The 18,890-nt window shown below is 34.8% G+C and overlaps 3 protein-coding genes across 5 annotated transcripts in view; 2 read left to right on the top strand and 1 right to left on the bottom strand.

Moving 5' to 3' along the window:
- The first annotated feature begins 1,262 nt into the window (after window positions 1-1,262).
- Window positions 1,263-7,441, top strand: LOC101739726 (prenylated Rab acceptor protein 1). 2 transcript variants are annotated; one of them, XM_004924572.4, is made up of 6 exons: window positions 1,263-1,540; window positions 2,965-3,067; window positions 4,336-4,439; window positions 5,672-5,756; window positions 6,166-6,274; window positions 6,359-7,441. In XM_004924572.4, the coding sequence occupies exons 1-6, from the start codon at window positions 1,449-1,451 to the stop codon at window positions 6,460-6,462; spliced, it is 597 nt and encodes a 198-aa protein (XP_004924629.1). In that variant the 5' UTR covers window positions 1,263-1,448; the 3' UTR covers window positions 6,463-7,441. The 2 variants fall into 2 exon arrangements, with proteins under 2 accessions (XP_004924629.1, XP_004924630.1); XM_004924573.5 differs by having other exon boundaries at window positions 1,285-1,519.
- Window positions 7,442-7,541: 100 nt separating this feature from the next.
- LOC101740537 (transcription factor E2F7) lies at window positions 7,542-10,418 on the bottom strand. Its single transcript, XM_004924579.5, has 3 exons — window positions 9,852-10,418; window positions 9,437-9,770; window positions 7,542-8,930 (listed from the first exon to the last, which is right to left on the bottom strand). Exons 1-3 carry the CDS (start codon window positions 10,037-10,039, stop codon window positions 8,445-8,447), a joined length of 1,008 nt encoding a protein of 335 aa, XP_004924636.1. The 5' UTR covers window positions 10,040-10,418; the 3' UTR covers window positions 7,542-8,444.
- Window positions 10,419-10,634: 216 nt separating this feature from the next.
- Window positions 10,635-18,890, top strand: part of LOC101736838 (uncharacterized protein DDB_G0284459) — an 11,657-nt gene continuing 3,401 nt past the window's right edge. The window contains exons 1-7 of one of the 2 annotated variants that reach the window (XM_038016085.2): window positions 10,635-11,278; window positions 11,358-11,498; window positions 11,821-15,006; window positions 15,094-15,232; window positions 16,040-16,142; window positions 17,002-17,082; window positions 18,223-18,336. In XM_038016085.2, the coding sequence (XP_037872013.1) occupies window positions 11,012-11,278; window positions 11,358-11,498; window positions 11,821-15,006; window positions 15,094-15,232; window positions 16,040-16,142; window positions 17,002-17,082; window positions 18,223-18,336 (4,031 nt within the window). In that variant the 5' untranslated portion in view covers window positions 10,635-11,011. Of the gene's footprint in view, window positions 11,279-11,357; window positions 11,499-11,820; window positions 15,007-15,093; window positions 15,233-16,039; window positions 16,143-17,001; window positions 17,083-18,198; window positions 18,337-18,890 lie in introns of both variants that reach the window. The other variant, XM_012689069.4, reaches the window with a different exon arrangement.

Below are 18,890 nucleotides of genomic sequence, written 5' to 3'. Positions count from 1 at the left end.
CTCGTGAATAGTATAGTAGACTATAATTATTCTAATATTAATGGGAATTGTGTTTGTGGATGAATTATTGGTACTCAAAAAACCTCCGAAATTTCTCCCAACTTCCCCCCGAATGTCTCCCCAAAAAATCATTCCCCTCGAATCTCCCCCTCGAGGTCGAAAAGCTCCCCGAATTTTACAGGGAATCCCCCCATCTGGCAGCTGTGTATCTATGGTCAATAGTAGTAGTTTTATTTTTCCAAATAGAAAGGCAAAGGTATTATTACACCATACAGCTTAATTTTTTATATTTTTTTTTTATGAAATATGATAATATGATTCGGCATGGAATGAAATGGAATGAATTGAAATGAGATGAGATGATATGATATGGGATATTTTTATGAAAAATGATAATATGGAGTGAAATGAAGATGATTAATTTGAGAAATTAATCAACTGGGATGACGTTAAAAGAAATGAGATGAGATGATGTGCAATGAAATATAATATAATCTCAGTAAAATGGTGGTCATTTACATTACTCGGGAATTCTATCCATACCACCGCGGGAATATTATGTCTTGGAAGAGAATTCGTATTAATAAAATGCTGCTGCTGAAAATACCGTAACCTGATACTAATAGTATATATCCATTGACTATAATTGAGCCAAGAATTTATGGGACAATACCACATGCAGTGCTAGTGATATCCAACTAGCTGCAGAGGCACGACGATCCTTGACTGACCTGTGCAATCACCACACCTAAATCCTACGGAGAACATGTTCTAAAGATGTGATTTAAAGCCTTTTCCTGCATACGTTGCGAACGTTGCGATCTTAGCAGGATTTAGGGAGTATCCTGCAGCAAGATTCTCATTCAAAGCATGAAAAACTGATGTGAGATGACTGTTAACATAAGGGTAGTTTTAATGACAACCGATTTTCCGCATAATTGTGAAAACACCTAAATAAAATAGTCTTTAAGCTTGATTTTTTTATCTTTCTCAAGCAGGGATATCTGGATTTTTTACTACGTGGTTTATGCTATTTCATATCAAAATAAAGTTGCCTGGATATTTCTTCCTTGTATTATTTTTATCTAGAGAATTAAATAGTTTTTTTAGAGGATCACAAGGAAATCAATTAAAAAAAATACGTAATATCAAAAACTCCTCGGGCTAATAAGAATGTGCAGCTTCAATGATTTCTACGTTTTTATTTTACTTAAGAGAGCACTTTTTATTACTTTTTGCACGAAAAGACTACTTTCTCTCCAATAAAAACAGTTTGGCTGAATGGGCACATCTCGCTTACTTGTATGTGTAGATAAAAAAAATCGAATGCCAAGTTTATATTTTGCAAAAAAAATATTAAACAACACATACAACCAAAATAAAATAATAAATAGTGTACCTACTAAATAATACTTATATACTGTACACAAAATTAGAAAATCCCTAAAATGTCTGAAAATGTAAAGATTGATCTGTCAGGTGAAATAAACGCAACAACAGAAAAGAAAGGTTTCCAAAAGTATGTGAATGATGCAGAATTGTAAGTTTTATCAGTAATGAAATGTTACGTGGTGTGAAATCGTCATATTTTCATTTTAGAGTGTTTTATGCTCTTACAAATTTATGGCTTTTAGTTGAAACAGTGGGTATTACAGCAAAACATGCTATTAAATTATATTTTTTAGAATACTATTATTAACATGTCAGCAGACATCTAATCTATTAGATGTTTTTGGTTTCGATGGTTCAAATGGTTCCGAGATACCCTTTATTTCAATACCACCATCAATATCAGTTCACTGCTTGTTATAGAAACTATTCTAATATGACCCTTAGTGCATATTGCGAGCCTTCATAGGCAATAGTGAGAATACACCAGTCCTTATTCAATCTCATTTAAACTTGGACCACAAGTCTCATTGTACCTTGTGTTGACATTCTGATCCCAATGATAAGTCATTAAGAAATTACCCAATATTAAAGTATAATGGGACTCATATTTTTTATGTAGGCTTTTATCATGCTTAAGTATCAATAGTAGATAATATGATAAATTGTAGTTACATTTCATTTTAAGATATTCTATGTTTTATGTTTGAATTGTGCTTACATTTACCAAAATTGTTGAGTAAACATTTGTAGCATTTTATTGTTCAGAGAACCTGAAATTGATGTTTACACTAAGCAATTGCTTTTTTATTAGTGGGAAATAAAATATAAATGTTGAATTTGATTTTTTTATTATCTTACAACATCATTGGACATATATCACTTTCCAAAGTGTGAGAATGTTTTTAGGCTTTCTTATATATTGCATATACAGACTCACCTGCAGTTAAGTGGTGCATTATGAGACATGAGGTCTAATCTGTATAGTGTAACAGCTGTCCCACACTCAAACTGGAATGCCTTACTGCTTTACAGCAAAAATAGAATGGGTGATGGTTCTTAGCCATGCAAATCAAAAACACTACATCCAATAATTAATAGTTATATTTAAGTTACAGTATTAATAGATGATTCCTTAATTGTGAAAGTCACCTGTGAACATTCTATGAGAAAAATTGGTACCTGTTGTGGGATTTGACCATTGGCATAATTGCATCTCTTAATATGAATGGCTGAGACTTGTCCACTAGGCAGTGACGACTTAGTTGGTTAATGACTCATTTGCTGTATATGAGGGGCAAATGCTAAATTATATGTTTTTGTATATATTTACTTACAAACTACTGAATCTGTTAATGTATGTCATATATTAATGAGACAAACGTCTTTACATATCATTCAAACATGCTTGTCATTCAAAAAGACAACTATGTTATTTAATTAAATTAAAAGTTATGCATCTTTTCATGATATTTCTCTAGTGAAAAGAAGAATAGGTTCCTTTATAAATGCACTTACTTACAGAAATGTATCTCAAAAATAATCTCAGTGACAAAGGTAAAATTGTAATTGTAGGTTGTTGCAGCATGTACGTAGTGGTGCGGCTCCTGCATTGTTGATGGGAGTTTTATCTTCACGCAGGCCATGGACACAATTTGTTGCCACTGACAACTTTAAGGTTATCTCAACTTTTATGAATTCAATTATTAATTATGGTTACTTTTGCAACAACTTTTTCATAATAATAAAAAATATAGTAGACAATCATTGCTGGAAACAGACTTCACCCAGTCTACTGTGTGGCCAACTTCAAAGAACATCTAGCTGCAACCCTCAAAATTTCCAGAGCTACATATTATAGCACATATAACTGTAGACATTTGAATACCGTAATCATATTGTGGAAATTTTAAATCTGCTAAGGTTAAACTCCTCAGAAGTGTGATAGGGACCTCAAAGTGGTAACAATAAATATGTATTAAATAAAGCCAATACGCAGATGCATCATAATATTGAACCTAGTCATAGTATGGTCGCTAAGCTGTGTAAAATATTCTTGTATGTATATTACAATTTTCACATGGTACTTGTCATACTATGTGAATAGTATCACAATGACTACTAATATTTCATAGCTTAAAGCAGCCATCCCTTTTATGTTGACAAATATAAGTGGTCACTCTCACTGCCCTGGTTTGAAGTTACTGGAGAGCAGAGACATCACAACCTGAATGCCATGCACTTGAACACAGAATACTGCGTTACTGTTCTTGGGTTGGAAAATATATCATCAGCATCTTAGGCCTTAAAGCCCAGGGTGGGCTATAGCCTGGTGCAGTATGTCTCTCCAGACTGCTCTGTTCAAGGCTTTCTCCTTCCAGTTCCTGACACCGACAACTTTAAGGTCGTGCTCTACGCCATCTAACCATCAGAGTTTGGGCCTGCCACCACTTCTGCGGCGGTTTGCAATATAGTAGTTGTCTTGGCATTCTGGTCTCCTCCATTCCGAACTACATGTCCTGCCCATCGTAGGCGTCCGATTTTTATAGTTTTTATGATATTAGGATCCTTGTAAATATCATATAACTCGTGGTTATAGCACCGAATATACGTCTTAGAGGATTTTACGCTCGAACGCAAGTAAACGGTTCTCATCCTTTTTGCTGAGTACCCATGTCTCTGAGCCATAAATAAGAATGGGTCTCAGTAGGCTTTTATACAGAAGAATTTTGATATTTCGTGACAGAATTTTGGAACAAATATTAAAGCAGGCCGAAGTATCTATTCGCCGACAATATTCTTTTAACTATTTCTGCTGTTATGTCATTATTATTTGTTATCAGAGAACCAAGATATACAAATTCATTCACAGATCCAGACAAAGTATGTGGTCTCCCATAAATATATTATATATAGTTCAAACCATTTATGAAATACATTTTTCAGGTACCAGTATCTATACCAAGATTGTCTCGAAGATTCTATCGTAACATAGAATATTTTCAAGCTAATTACCTAATTGTATTTCTGGGACTATTTGCCTATTGCCTGTAAGTAGTTCTAGTATTCTTCTAAAGATCTTTTTATTATAATTCAAGACATTTTTGGGTCTCAGTATAAATGATTACCTTTTTTTTGCTCTACCTAAGCTGCCTTAGAGACCATTTCAACGTAACCTTAACTAGTAGGTAAGCTCATGGGTCTCAAACCTGACGTTGCTAACACTAACCCTAGCAAGAGCAGTGCTTTGCAGAATCGACCACCGGATCGGAAATGCGACCCACTGAGAAGATTTGGCGAGAAACTCAGTGGACTGTTTTTTTTATATTGGTTAGATGGGTGGATGAGCTCACAGCCCACCCGGTGTTAAGTGGTTACTGGAACTCATATACCCACAACGTAAATGCGCCATCCACCTTGAGATATAAGTTCTAAGGTTTCAGTATAGTTACAACGGCTGCCCCACCCTTCAAACCGATACGCATTATTGCACGGCAGAAATAGTCGGGGTGGTGCGGACCCACAAGAGGTCCTACCACCAGTAATTACGCAAATTATAATTTTGCGCGTTTAATTTTTACTACACGATGTTATTCCTTCATCATTGAAGTTAATCGTGAACATTTGTTAAGTACGTATTTCATTAAAAAAATTGATACCTGTCTGCGGGATTCGAACACCGGTGCATCGCAAGATACGAATGCACCGGACGTCTTATCCTTCAGGCCACGACGACTTCAAAATGTTACAACGAAGCCGAGGCCTTCGTTGTAAGCGACGGATTCGACGAGAATGATGACCGGTGCTTGGGGTACCTAAAAGCTCTGTTAGTGGATCGGGAGGATCCGAAATGACGTGTTTTGGGCGACGTCGACTGTTTACCATTCGGTCCCCAGGATCGGGAATGTAGTTTCCGGCGGCTACAATGAGAGGGTTCTCGTTTCGTGCCACTTTCTCGAAATGGCGCACTGATGCCGACTGTAGATGCTTACTGATGGACTCTAGGTCCATATCGTCATGGAGGTTCACGTTTCGAATTTCGGGCTTCGGCGGCAATCCTGCAAAAATGGGATTGTATTATTTGAAGGGCTTTTAAGTTTGTGAGGGCCGCGTGAGTGAACACTACACTTGCATAGGTCATGACCGGGCGTATGCATGTTTTGTAGAGTGTCACCTTATTTCTAAAGAACGATTTACTTCGCCTCCAAATTATCGGATAGAAATGATTACTGTCATGAAAATTGAGAAATATAACATAGTTTATATTTTAATATATTTTCAGCATAACATCACCACTGTTGCTGATCACTATGGTGGCCAGTTTCTTTGGATATAGAAAATTAACTTCAGGGCCGAATACTTGGAAGGTAAAAATTGTTGTTTAAAACTGTTTTTATCACAAAGGGTCTACAGTAAAACTGTCTTATAATAAGTTGTGAAAAATTTATAATAATATTTTATTTAAAAGTTTAGTTTAGTTTTTTATACTTAATGGGGGTACGTAGTTGAAGTTGAATGTACAGTCTATTCAAAAATATATTTAAAAAAAACACGAAGTTGTAATAATGGTGAGAATAAATTTCAGCTCTGCTGTATCTTAAAAATTTTCAATTGAAAGAGTTTAATTTTTTTCAGCCAAAGGTAAGAAGAATGGTTTTTAAAAACTTATCAGTGGATCTCTTTCTTAACTATACTCCTGATATTTATTGTTTCTCAGTTTATGGAACGAAATATATTTTCCAGTTTCTAGTCTTTCTTTTTCTTACGACTTCCTAGATTGGTGGTTGGGAGTTAACGAAAACACAGCAGTATGTTATAGCTGCTGCCGGATCCATGGCACTCTGTTGGCTTGCTGGAGCTGGAGCCGTTTTATTCTGGGTTTTAGGTATGTAAACATCCGTTTTTATATGTCGATTTCATTCATTTTAAATTAAATTTTTCTATTAACATTAAACTACTTTGCCAATAGGTGCAACGGTAACCGTAGTCGCCCTTCATGCAAGCTTCTTCGATGCAGAGGCACTACCTAATCTTGAAGACCCGGAGCAGTTTCCGATGATTGAGCAAGTGTGACAGAGCTATCTTCCTTTATTCCTTCCGCCGCCTGGCCGGTTCTCTCCTCACCACCGTATAACTGAGCTTAATAATTAAACATGATTAAATTTAACGGTATTTAGGTACTGATGGTAGGGTGTATTACCGGTGCTAGGGCGCATTTCTAAGCCACGCACAAGTAAGTGCCACCATACTGCCTATTTCTGCCCCGAATCAGTCCTTAGTTCCGGTTTTAAGGGTGGGATATCGACCTCGTGTTGCAAGGTGGGTGACGGTGTTCACTTTGTGACTTCTATAGGCTTCTCTATACACCAGAAGGGCCGTAAGCTCGTTTACCCATGTAATAAATAAAATAAAGAGTGTATATTGTATAAAATATTTATTAATACCTTTTTTGTTTGTTAATTAATTATTAAAAAGGTGTTTTCGAATTTATTTTAAACTTTTAATTCATTCAAGTAATCAACATATTAATTATCATCGAAAAATTGCCATATTATACATAAGCACATTTACTACATATTGCCTGTGTATTGTAAAAAATAAAACTAAATTACTAAATAGTGTTTCTGCATCAAAGATAAATAAAACATTAGTCTACATGATATACAGAGGCTTACATTGTTAACATTATAAAGTTGAAGATTAACAGTATAAATAAATAATATTTATTAAATAATAAATGATATTTATTTACGTGTAAAAATAAGGGTTGTCAGCTTAACCCAGCAGTGTTGCTTATTACAGCTATATGACGCTAAGCATAAGTGTATTATCTATGCGCTATGCAGTACTGGTTGGTTTCGACTGTCCTAGTCTGGCGAAGTTATTAGACAATGCTGACAGCCTATTAGCAATCATACAGAACGTACCAGCCTATAGAAAATGATTTTGTAGAATTAATAAATGAAAACCAAATATAAATAACATTTTTATTCATATATTAGAGGAATTTATTGTACTTTATCTTAAAGATTTAAATAAATAAACGTTCTAACATCCCCTTTTATTTAAAACCCGTTGTTTTGGATATTAGCACGATTGAGCAGACGTCCGCTGAACTGTCTCTTCATTTATTCAAAGTAAAGAAAACAGCATTTCTATATAATTTTTTTATTTAATAGAAGTCTGGCTAAAAAAAGTCAAAATAAGCAACTTCACAATAAATGAAAGTGTCATTTGACACTAATTTATTTTATAACTAATATGTTAAAACCATTTATGTTAAAAATAAAAATATTTTTTTTGTCCCAAAGGGTTAGTATATTTTCAATCAGTCCCAGGGGCAGATAGAAAGTAGTTAAAGTATTTGATAAATAGTACAGCATTTAAAATCGACAGTCTAAACTCTCACATAAATATACTAACTTGTTTTAAATTTATGTATCTATATAAATATATTTCAGTTAAGTTTTATGATTTCTTTCCTGATCATTTCGTCATAGGCAATAATTTAAATAAACCCTTAATTAAAAAAAATAATTATAATTTAATATCTCTCATTCTTTAATCTTTTGTGATAGTATAGTAATGCAATAGCTATAATTCCAATTTGATTTTACATTTTTATGTCATTAAAAATATATTTCTGTAGTTGTATAATAATCTTGTGATCATTACTATATCCATAGTGTTGATCGTAAATTTAAATAAACATATAAATTTACATAAATTATGCCATCATTCTATTATATTGGTCAATTTTATACACAAGCATAATACATAATTACAGTTTTACTTTCTACATATGCAACGACTATTGCACCATTTTGTCTGTGACAAGATATACCTATTTCATAAAACAAGTGAATAAAATTTCAATATAGGAACATGTTAAATTCTTATTCTTTTCATAATATATAATTATCCCCTTGGAAGACAATATGTATAGCACAACAGCATTCAAATATAAGGCACAGGGGACACTTTCTTAAATTTTAAAAATTGGCAACCTTCTCTTAACACATTTAGAAAAATCTTGGTTTTCAGTAAATTAATAATCACAAAACAGCTCCATTGTTAATTCTAGTCAGTTCCATGTCAGCTACGAGCAGGATTTCATCCCATTTGTGTGACGGAGTGTGAGGTGGGGTTGTGATACCAAGTTTCATTTCTTTGGTCGAACTTGGAGTAGTGAACTCTAATTTCCGTTTAGATTTTCCTGCAAATACTTGCAATGTCGGTGTCTTAGACTGGCTTTCCAATACAGTTACAGGGGTAATAGGGGATGGGGTTGTTAACATTGTTTTTTCACATTTTTTCATTTTGCAAGGCCCCACATATTTAAATACAGGTTTCTTTAATATTAAATTTCCGGATACTTTTTCTATAAGACCAATGGATATCAATACATTGGCAATATCATACAATCTCCTCACTTTAGATTTATGTTGCCGATCCTGTTGTTCCAGGGAGAGATTTGTCTTGTTCTTGTTAGATGTGTCAATAAGTACCCTCACAGCCATTTCTAAATTGATTAATGTATTCTGAAATTAAAATAAAAGTTATTACTATTCAATAATATATTCAGTAAATGGAATTAAAAGCTTAATTAAGCACACATGTTGAGTAACATTTGTCCAATAATGTGTATATATTTTATATACTATATAGGATATATATTATATAGTCCTTTTGATGAAAAGGAACAGAATAAGTACCATCACTAATATCATCATCATCATCTTCAGCCCTGATACCCACTACTGGGCATAAGCCTCCCCATTTTTGCCAATATTTCTGATTGCCCACCATTCACATTACTGAACTAAACTCATATGTTTGTATAGTGAATTTTACTGGTGATATAGGGTATATTGTAAGACCACACATAATGTATTATATTAATATACACAGTATTTAGTATTTATATTATAATAAGTCAATATATAACAAGTAGATGTGGTATCATTAGTTGTAAGCTTTTTCTTTTTTAACTGTCTACATCCGTGCAGCAAAAAAACAATTAGAATTCACTGAATAGAATACTTACTAGAGGTTCTACTAAGAACAACATTAGGAATCTTTGAGCCAGGACCCCTAATGTTTTATGTCTAGGCGCTGGAGGCTTTGGTGCTTTACCTCTGAGGGCCTCCGACAGTCTCATGCTCTCCCCTTGTTTTTTTAACATTTTCAAGAAGGAATTTAATCTTGATCCCCCATGCCACAAATATGTATTCTTCCTTTTATGAACAGCACATTGCATGGCTTCTAAGATGTTAATGATGTCGTATATACGTCGCTTTTCGACACCTAACCTGGCTGCAGTACTGTCCAACTGAATTTCCACCGTTCCATTACCTTTGAGTGGATAGAGCTGTAAGAATCTTAAAACAAAAAATACATATTTTAAATTTTCATTAATATAGTACTATTTAGGATTTATTTTCTATGTGAAAAAGGCTTACCTGTCACACAATATTTGAAGTGATTTCTCTTTGCGTTGCACAGCACTGGGCGGCGGTGTAGGATATTGTAACGCGACATTTGTTAGTAATTTGAGATTTGCTGTCGGCGATACATAACTCGATGAATTCGTAACTTCAGTGAGCACAAAACGCTTTGGGGTACAAGTGATGTTATCATCTTCATACATCGTGTGATAACATTATGCATAAATCCACAGCTATGAAATATTCGCGTACTTTTTGACAGACACAACGAAAACTAGAAGGCTAGTGACACCGGAGTAGTTATATTTAAGTTTGACCTTTAGAACTTGTCTTCATTATTATTTCAGGAAAAAATGTAAATGTAAATTTTGCGACCATGTAACCTCACATAAACAACTTATTACAACTTTGACAGAAGAATTTGCGCGCGAGGCTCGAACTGGAATAGTAATGTACCAAGCTGTAAATCTGAAAATTCTTTTTTAAATCTAGCAATCATGTATAATCTATGTCTAGCAATAATAACTGAAACCAATCGACTAAAAGAGGATCACGCGTGTTCACTTCACATCAAAATTCATTATTTTATCATAACCAAGAGTCAAGACCAATAATAATAAGCGGAAGTCTCAATTTTTTTTTTAAACTTATTAAGTTCACAATCTACTATTTATTTTTTGAAATTAAGTTTGAGATATTTAGATTTTATATGTTTTTGTACACTGAATACAACTTTGTAACTCCCTAAATCATTACTAATACCAATAATTTTTAATACCAATTTAATTTACAGTCGTTGTGACCTGTGGGCTGTGAGCTCGTCCACCCACCTAAGCAATAAAAAAAATCCTTGGTGCTTGTCGTTAAAATAAGTTGAATTACTAAAATTTTGCTACTAAGATACGTCTTAAAGGACTCGTATCCAAGTCATATTAAAAAGCAGACTCAGAGGCGCTTGCGTCACGTCATGGCTGGCATGAAGCTTGATTGCTTTTCTTGCGAAAGTGAGCTTGGTTTTCTTTCTAAGTCGTGAATGAATGTTTTGACTTTTATTTACGTATCCAAGTTTGAAATAACGCGTTATAAATGATTCTTTACAAGTGTAGACTATGAATATGTTCCATTATAAATAATGAAACATTTGTGACGAAGAAAGAATATTCATCGTTCGCAAAATGAACGACGGCGACTGGATTTGCAGTGATCCAAGTTGCGGAAATATTAATTTTGCTCGTCGGGCATCATGTTACCGATGTAATAAAGATAGGCCTGATGGGGTAAAGCCTTCTAAAAAAAAGCTTGGAACGGAGATCGGAAAGTCAGCGGCAGAAAAGTCTCGCGGCCTTTTCAACGCTGATGATTGGCAATGCAATAAATGTGCCAATGTGAATTGGGCTCGGCGTCAAACGTGTAATGTGTGCAATGCACCAAAATTTGGTGAAGTGAGTGTGTTCTCGACAAAGAAAATAGTGAATAGAAATATCAATGAAGTAAATACTTTTAATATAAATATAATTTTAGGTTGAAGCTCGTACCGGTTACGGCGGCGGTTATAATGAGCGCGGAGTTGTAGAGTACAGACGTCGTGAGCATTCTTCCGATGATGAATATGACGAATTTGGAAGAAAGAAACGTAAACGCAAATCGGAACAACAAGACAAGGTATGTGCTCTAAAAATATGTAGAAGATAAAAAAAAATGCACTAATACAAACAACACTGAATAACACAGCAAAAGCTAATCATAATACCTAATCATCATTAGTGTGTTCATAGCTACTGATTTTACTAACGTAATGCCACTATTAATTCATACAACGAAGTAATAACATCTTGTAAACATAGTCTAGCTTTGACCGCTTTGGAGAATATTATTTTATTGCCAATTCAGGTGATAATGGACTTTGAAACAGAAGAATTTTGCTCTCAAATACCCTGTTGAAGCACATTGTTACTAAAGTGGAGATTATTTTTCCTGCCTTCAGGTTGGCATCACTGAAGGAGCAGCACCCAAAAAGTTGCCTTCAACAATGCTGCAGATGGAAACAAATATGGACCATAAAATGCCTGTACCTGCTTCAAAGACGAACAATGCTAATAGTGTAAAAATATCAAAAGGCAGCCTTAGTGATAGCTCAGTGTGTGATTTTCCACCACTTACTAAGGTAGCATTCAGAAGAAATCAACTTCAAACCCAGACTAACTATCATAGGCAAGATCATATGTTGCCAACATATAAAACTATCAATCAACCTCGTAAAAGATTTATAAGCTCAGGTGACAGAGACCATGCGGCATCATCAGGCTATGAAACTGGTTCTAAGAGAAGCAAGAGAAGTAGTATTGAATCAACATGTAATAAACCTTACAACCCTGTAATGGAGAACAGAGTGTCTTCTACTAATAATGACAATGTGATCTACACATTTGCTGGGACAACTCCAGCTGATGATTTTCAAGTCAGTTATACAATTGAAGAAAGAGTGAAGGCTGCGGCTTTTGCTATTGTGTACAACAATTGTAAAATCAGTACAGATAGATTTGAATCATTTTATGACAAACCAGCTCCTGATTTCAAAACAATATTTGCATGGCGTCAGAGATTACTTACCACAGGATGTCTGGTTGACTCACACTTAGACGCAAAGAAAGATGTTAATGAAAAAATAACTAATAGTTCTTTAAATCTCAGTAGCACTGCTAACAAACTTCTGAACAATGTAAATGTAGACAAAATTGTGACAAAAATAGCCAATCCTGATGAAATTCCAATAGAATCAGATAGTGGTGAAAGCCTCCAAAATGTTAGTCAAACAAAAACAAAGTTTTTGGACCAAAGAAGTGTCAGTGCTGAAACCTTGCTCATTCCAGGCTTAGAAAAAGATGCTCGTGCTTTGGCAAGTTCAGTTAGCACAGTAGAGGGCCAGAGCTCTCAAAGAGATGGTAGAAGTCGTTCTCCTTCTACACATCAAAGAACTAGATCTAGCTCACGTGCTAGTCAATATTCAAATTATCCTGACAGTGATTCTGAGAAATTAGAGAAACGAATAAATACGAAAAGTATTTCGAACAATAAGATTCAGACAAAACTGTCTATACAGGATTCTGATTCAGATTCTATGTCATACAATAGTGAAGATGAAAATTTTTTGTCAAGAGTTTATGGTGAAGGTAGAAAATTAAGACGAAGAGTTCGAAGACGCTCTGCATTATCCAATGCAAAACTAACAAGCTACAGTCCAAACATTGAGTCTCAGACATTCCAAGGCTACAGTACTGGTGTAAACCCAGACCAGCCATCACTAGAGGCTTCAAATAGGTATACATCTAATTTGAGTGTCATGAATGTAAGAGAACATGACAGCAAACTTGTTGATACAGATGGAGGTTCCATAGAGTATGTACCGACAAAAGTTGGTTCCACTGCAAAGAAAAATTACCAAGAGTTTAAAAACAATGTTCGTCGGAAAGGTTATTGGGCCAAAGGAAATGGAGCAGCTTTCGGACGAAACAATAACACATCCAGAAATTTACCACTACAAAAGTGTAGTACCAGCTTTTCAAATTGGAACACAATTAAAAAACCTCCAAAAATTACTGTTCAGAATAATGCCATCCCCTTTAAACATGTAGACCGTAGTACAAACAACTCGTATCCTACAGAAATACAGTGTTACAATTCTCAAACACAGAAGAAAGCTGTGATGAACCAGATTGATGATTTTACTAAAGATGATTTAGATTATACTGCACCAGATGACCAGTACTTATCATTTGACAAGCCATCACAAAGCTGTAATCAAGTGAAAATTCCCACTAACCATGAAGATTCGGATCGAATATTTGCTGTGGTACAGTCTGCATCAAATAATAAAAATAAAAGCATTATGGACATATTTGAAACTAACGAAGTTAGAACTAGTCCTGAAGAAAGTCAAGAAATTGATTATGACAGCATACTAAAAAGATATGAATCTCAGTGGGATGAAGATGATGATGAATTGTACAAAGATTCATTTGATACTGGATTAAATGTCCACAAAACGTCTACACCTCCACAAAATACAGTTGTAGTAGCCCCAATGCAAAGTCCATTATCAAACATGCTGTATTCTGTAGCAGATACAGAACCTCAACCTGACACTTCTAACAAATCTATTACAGGTATTTTCAAACAAGAAATGTTACTTGGTTTATTAAAAGAAATCCAAGTCAATAAATGCCAACAGCTGGGTGAATTAATTTCGCCTCTGAAACCCTGTGACCCTGCTGTCTCTGAATCAGATATAGATGATAGTACTACTGTTCAAAATATTGTACAAGCTCAGCCTGTTAAAAATATCGATCAACCAATAACAGTGAGCAGAGAACCATCAGTTGAAATAATACAAACTGCTAGTCAGGATAGTGTCTGTGATGTCAATAGACACATGATGTCTAAATCAAATGACACTAAAAGTCCATCAAAATCCATAGAAATTCTGGAATCTGTTTCCATACAACCGAATCATAAATATTTCATATCAACACAGAAACTGTATGAAAACCCCTCTAATATTTCAACACAAAGCGAAATAAACAACACTGTCCAAGAATCCGTTACAGAGCCTGTGTTAGAAGTAATCCAAGAACAAACAGCAAAAGTCCCTCCCCTGGATTTATCAGATCTTTTGGCTGGAATTAACACAAATAACCTCTTATTAGCTCTTCAGAACTTGCAACAGATAAATCAGAAGTCATCTGCAGAAACTGAAAATGTAGATATAACTGAACATAATTCTTCAAGTGAAGATGTTCAGCATGTAGAAACCATTAATTTAATAAATGATGAAGAATGGGAACGCGAAACAAATCGAGGAGAAAGTATAGAACGACAACTAGAACAGTTACACGGAAATAGAGGAAACACACCTTTTCTAAGTGATATTTTTGACCCAGGACCAGTAGTAATACCACCAAATGTTGCTAAAAATCTCAATTTAAATCTCCAAAATCTCAACCCAGATAAAACTGAAAAAACTAAACACATAAATGAAAATGCTCCAGTTATAGGAAATTTCAAAAGTTTCGCGCTACCGAAACCTATCTTATTAAATAGACTTAAATTGACAGTCAAGGGTTCAGATAAGAATCCTAAAAAGGGAGACGGAAAGAAGAAACAAAAGAAGAAGGTTTGTATCTGTGTATTATTGGCTCTCAATGTAAAAATGTAAATTAATGACTGTAATTATTAGACTATTTAATCTATTTTGTTCCAGAATAAGACACAAGCTCATCAAACTGAAGATGGGGCCGAACAAGATGAGGAAGATGATGAGGAATCTGGAGATGAGGCAGACCTATCAAAATACGATTTGTGGGGCAGTGATGAAGAAAGGGGAACTTCTTCTAAAAAAGGTTATATCTTTGGTCCCTTCAGATTAATTTTCGGATGCACAAATGAACGATAATGTTGTCGTGGCTTACAGTGAGCTAGTGTCAAGTTATGCAAATTTATAAAGAATGATGTGCCTATTTTCACATGCAATTTCGAAGAATTTTTATTTCTGGTCTAGTGAAGGACCTCACGGCCTACCTGGTGTTAAGTAGTACCGGAACTGATAGACATCTTGATGGCCGCCACCCACTTACAGTCATGAGGTTTAAGTCTCAATAGTGTAGTATAAATACAAGTATACCCTTAAAATTGGATCGAATTGATGCTTCGCGACAGATATTGGCACCGTCGTGGTCTCCAACCGTGCGGCCTCACACAACGCCCTACCACAAGAAAAAATCTCGAAACGAATGTTAGAAAATCGATGAAGGAATAACTTGCAATAAAAGTCAAACCTGCATATATCATGAGTACGCGTAATTACCGGTTTAAAGAAGTATTTAAATCCGCACTAGTAGGTTTCTATCGCGAAGCACACGTCTTCGGTTTGAAGTACGAGAGTGTATTTATTTTATTTATTTATTTATGTACACACAAAAAAGAAGACATAGTACAGAGTAATAGGAAAATTATGTACAAAGGCACTGCTTATTTCTTTAAGAAATCTCTTCCAGCAGACCTGCGAGAGGATTATAAGAATAATAATTAAAAGTGATGAGTGTGTGTAGAACAGATAAAATAACAAATACAACATGAGAATGTACTTCAGGGTGTATTTCTCATGTAAAAGAAACAATAGTTTTAACAGCACTATAAATACGTTTTAGATGATGCAGATAAATCTAAAGTCAGTGAAAGTCTAAAGGAGAGCGTACCCGAAGTAGAAGATAACGGGAAGGCAGCTTCACCAGATATAAAAAATAACAAGAGGTACTCGCCCAGTTATTTGTAATATTCAATATTAATGCGTAATTTTGTTGTTGTTATACTAAGGTTTAGAGGTAACGAGAACTGTCTTATAGGAGGAATGAATGAATGAAAAGTCGAATTCAGATATCTGTTGTAGCTTTTAGAACTGTCTTTCATATTACACCACATGCTACAGTGGCGCCACACTAATTGGTCACTTTTCGACGGACAGTTTTTTATAAACAGTGAGTGCGTTCCTTATCTTGACTCTCCATTATTGTTTACTCAATCACGCAATGATAGATGAACGAAGTTTATATCCTGGATTAACACAGAATACTTTTTATATTGGTAAATGACACAACTGTGGCAACACTGCACATATCTGTTGTAATAAACATGACAGTACATTCGCTTGTTTGTGATTATACGTACCAACGTTTTGTTTTTATTGCTTAGATGGGCGGACAATCTCACGGTTCACCTGATGTTATGTGGTCACCGGAGCCCATAGACATTCCCAATGCTAATGTTGCCACTCCCTTGAGACATTACTTCTAAGTATCAGTTTTATAATACAGCAATTACTTCATCCTTCAAACACAAAGGCATTATTGCTGCATATCAGAAATAAACCTACCACAAATCAACTAGTTGTTTGTACAGAGTGACACAAGCAACGCTTTAACCTTTGAAATGAAATCTATTGCATTCTTTGTGAATGAAGCCGCGGAGCACCTTTAGTCATGAGAGAGAGGAGTTTCAGTACTTTCACAACTGAATATTATTTTTACTTTGTAAAAATATTTAATTACAGCTTCTCATCACTATTTGCATTTTTAAATTAATCTTACAATGAACATTGATTTATTGTTGACAGACACAGAAGTTCGTCCTCTTCATCAAGTTCCTCATCAAGCTCCAGCTCTAGTCACAGCTCCTCCCAGACTCCAAAAAATAAGTGAGTTTCGCATTACATTATTTTTTTTTTTTTTTTTTTTTAATAAATAAGTAAATAAATAAAAATAAATTACATAGTTCTTAGAACCGAGCTGGCATTAGTAGGATTTCGTTGTAAATTAAGTCTTATATTTGGTTATAAAACCTAAAAAATGAATAGTAAAGCAGGCCTATACTTGTTAGTTTCAGCATTGAGAATTCTAAATAGTAATTATTTTATTCGCGTTTTTAGCTTGAATATTTTTTAATTAGTGCTGTTTGAAACATATGCCCACATTTACATGGAATTCCAAGGAAACCTATTTATGAAAACTTAGGTTCCCTCACCATTTTCTGGATATAACAATAATAATTAGAGACGTGTGTAACACTTCTCGTCGAACCCGTCACTTTCGACGAAGGGTTCGGCGAGTAAACTAACTCATAGACACAGCCCACTGAGTTTCTCGCCGGATCTTCTCATTGTGTCGCGTTTCCGATCCGGTGGTAGATTCTGCGAAGCATGGGTCTTGCTGGGCACTGTTAGCAACGCCTCCTGGTTCGAGCCCTGAGAGCTCACCTAGACATTAGGGTTACGCTGACATAGCGTTTCAAGGCAATCAGCTTAGGTAGGAATAAAAAAATGAAACACTAGAATTTGATTTTTAACTTGGCGTTAAGTGGTTGCCTGAGCACATGACATGGTTTTAGAAAGGACTAAGCTAAGCTATTATTATTGTCCCGCGACAGAGATAAGCAGAGTAGTGGTACATCCCCGTGTGAATTAGGTAAATGTGGTGATTATTATAATTTGTTTTGTTTCTTTTTTAATTATTCGTTTTTCATTTAATGTCTATTTAACATTTATTTCCCGTTTTGTCTCTCTCTTACCTCGAAGGTTCACTGACATGTTCTTACTTGTTGGTAATCGAAATGGATCTAGCCATTCCTTGGTCTAGAGGGGGGAACATGCACACACAGACCAACCTAACCTTAATTATAACAAACCTCAGTTTAGGGAATTACTTGATTTATCGAATATTTACTTGTTCCCTTTTTATGTTAAACAAAATGAATGAAATGTATTATTACGCGACACTGTTCGAATGTAGGTTGTTAAATTGAAATATGCTTTTAGGTTTGACGATTTCAATTTGAATAGCGAACGCGAATCGTCGCCGAAACAGGACAAGTCGCGGTCGCGGTCGCCCCGGTCCCGGTCCGGCGGCCCCGTCCGGCGCAAGTCGCGCGACAGCCGCTCCGCCGGCGAGACTAGGTACCTACTCAACATATTACTCGCCTAATGTTATTGGGAATTTACTCGCCTAATGTTATTGGGAGTTTACTCGACTAATGTTATTGCGAGTTACTTGCCTAATGTTATTGGGAGTTTACTCGCCAATGTTATTGGGACTGTGATTCTTGCGACATCGCACGCGCAAGACGGATTCTTAATATAAATGTAATTATAATTAATATACAATTTATGTAGATTTGGTTCTTGGGCTTGCGATTTCGGTTCTAAAATCATATATTTTTTAAATTCATTTACTATTTGGAATATCAAATGTTAGGCTAATGTTAAGCTGTTCATACGATTTTATTCCTCAAAGGTCGTAATTTGACATCCAATTTCAAATAATAATAATAATTAAAATGTATTCATATCGTGTTATTATTTTTTAAATAATAATTCTTAATGTGTAGTAATATATAATGAAACAGTTCACAAGTTAAATGTAACGAATTTTATTGTAAGTGAATTAATCTGTAATAGTATTATTCTTCTTAGTAGTAACCTTCGATTATCAAATTTTACGGTTTCAATAT

The sequence above is a fragment of the Bombyx mori genome, chromosome 15 (genome assembly GCF_030269925.1).
Source record: "Bombyx mori chromosome 15, ASM3026992v2".
NCBI classification, from domain to species: domain Eukaryota; kingdom Metazoa; phylum Arthropoda; class Insecta; order Lepidoptera; family Bombycidae; genus Bombyx; species Bombyx mori.
This window is presented reverse-complemented; position numbering and strand designations above follow the sequence as displayed.

Coding starts and splice junctions, on each gene's coding strand:
- LOC101739726 (XM_004924572.4), top strand. CDS start 1,449: ATGTCTGAAAATGTAAAGATTGATCTGTCAGGTGAAATAAACGCAACA. Junction 5,757..6,165: donor CAGGGCCGAATACTTGGAAG/GTAAAAATTGTT, acceptor ACGACTTCCTAG/ATTGGTGGTTGGGAGTTAAC. Junction 6,275..6,358: donor CGTTTTATTCTGGGTTTTAG/GTATGTAAACAT, acceptor CTTTGCCAATAG/GTGCAACGGTAACCGTAGTC.
- LOC101740537 (XM_004924579.5), bottom strand. CDS start 10,039: ATGTATGAAGATGATAACATCACTTGTACCCCAAAGCGTTTTGTGCTC. Junction 9,771..9,851: donor CTTCAAATATTGTGTGACAG/GTAAGCCTTTTT, acceptor TTTTGTTTTAAG/ATTCTTACAGCTCTATCCAC. Junction 8,931..9,436: donor TGTTCTTAGTAGAACCTCTA/GTAAGTATTCTA, acceptor TTTTAATTTCAG/AATACATTAATCAATTTAGA.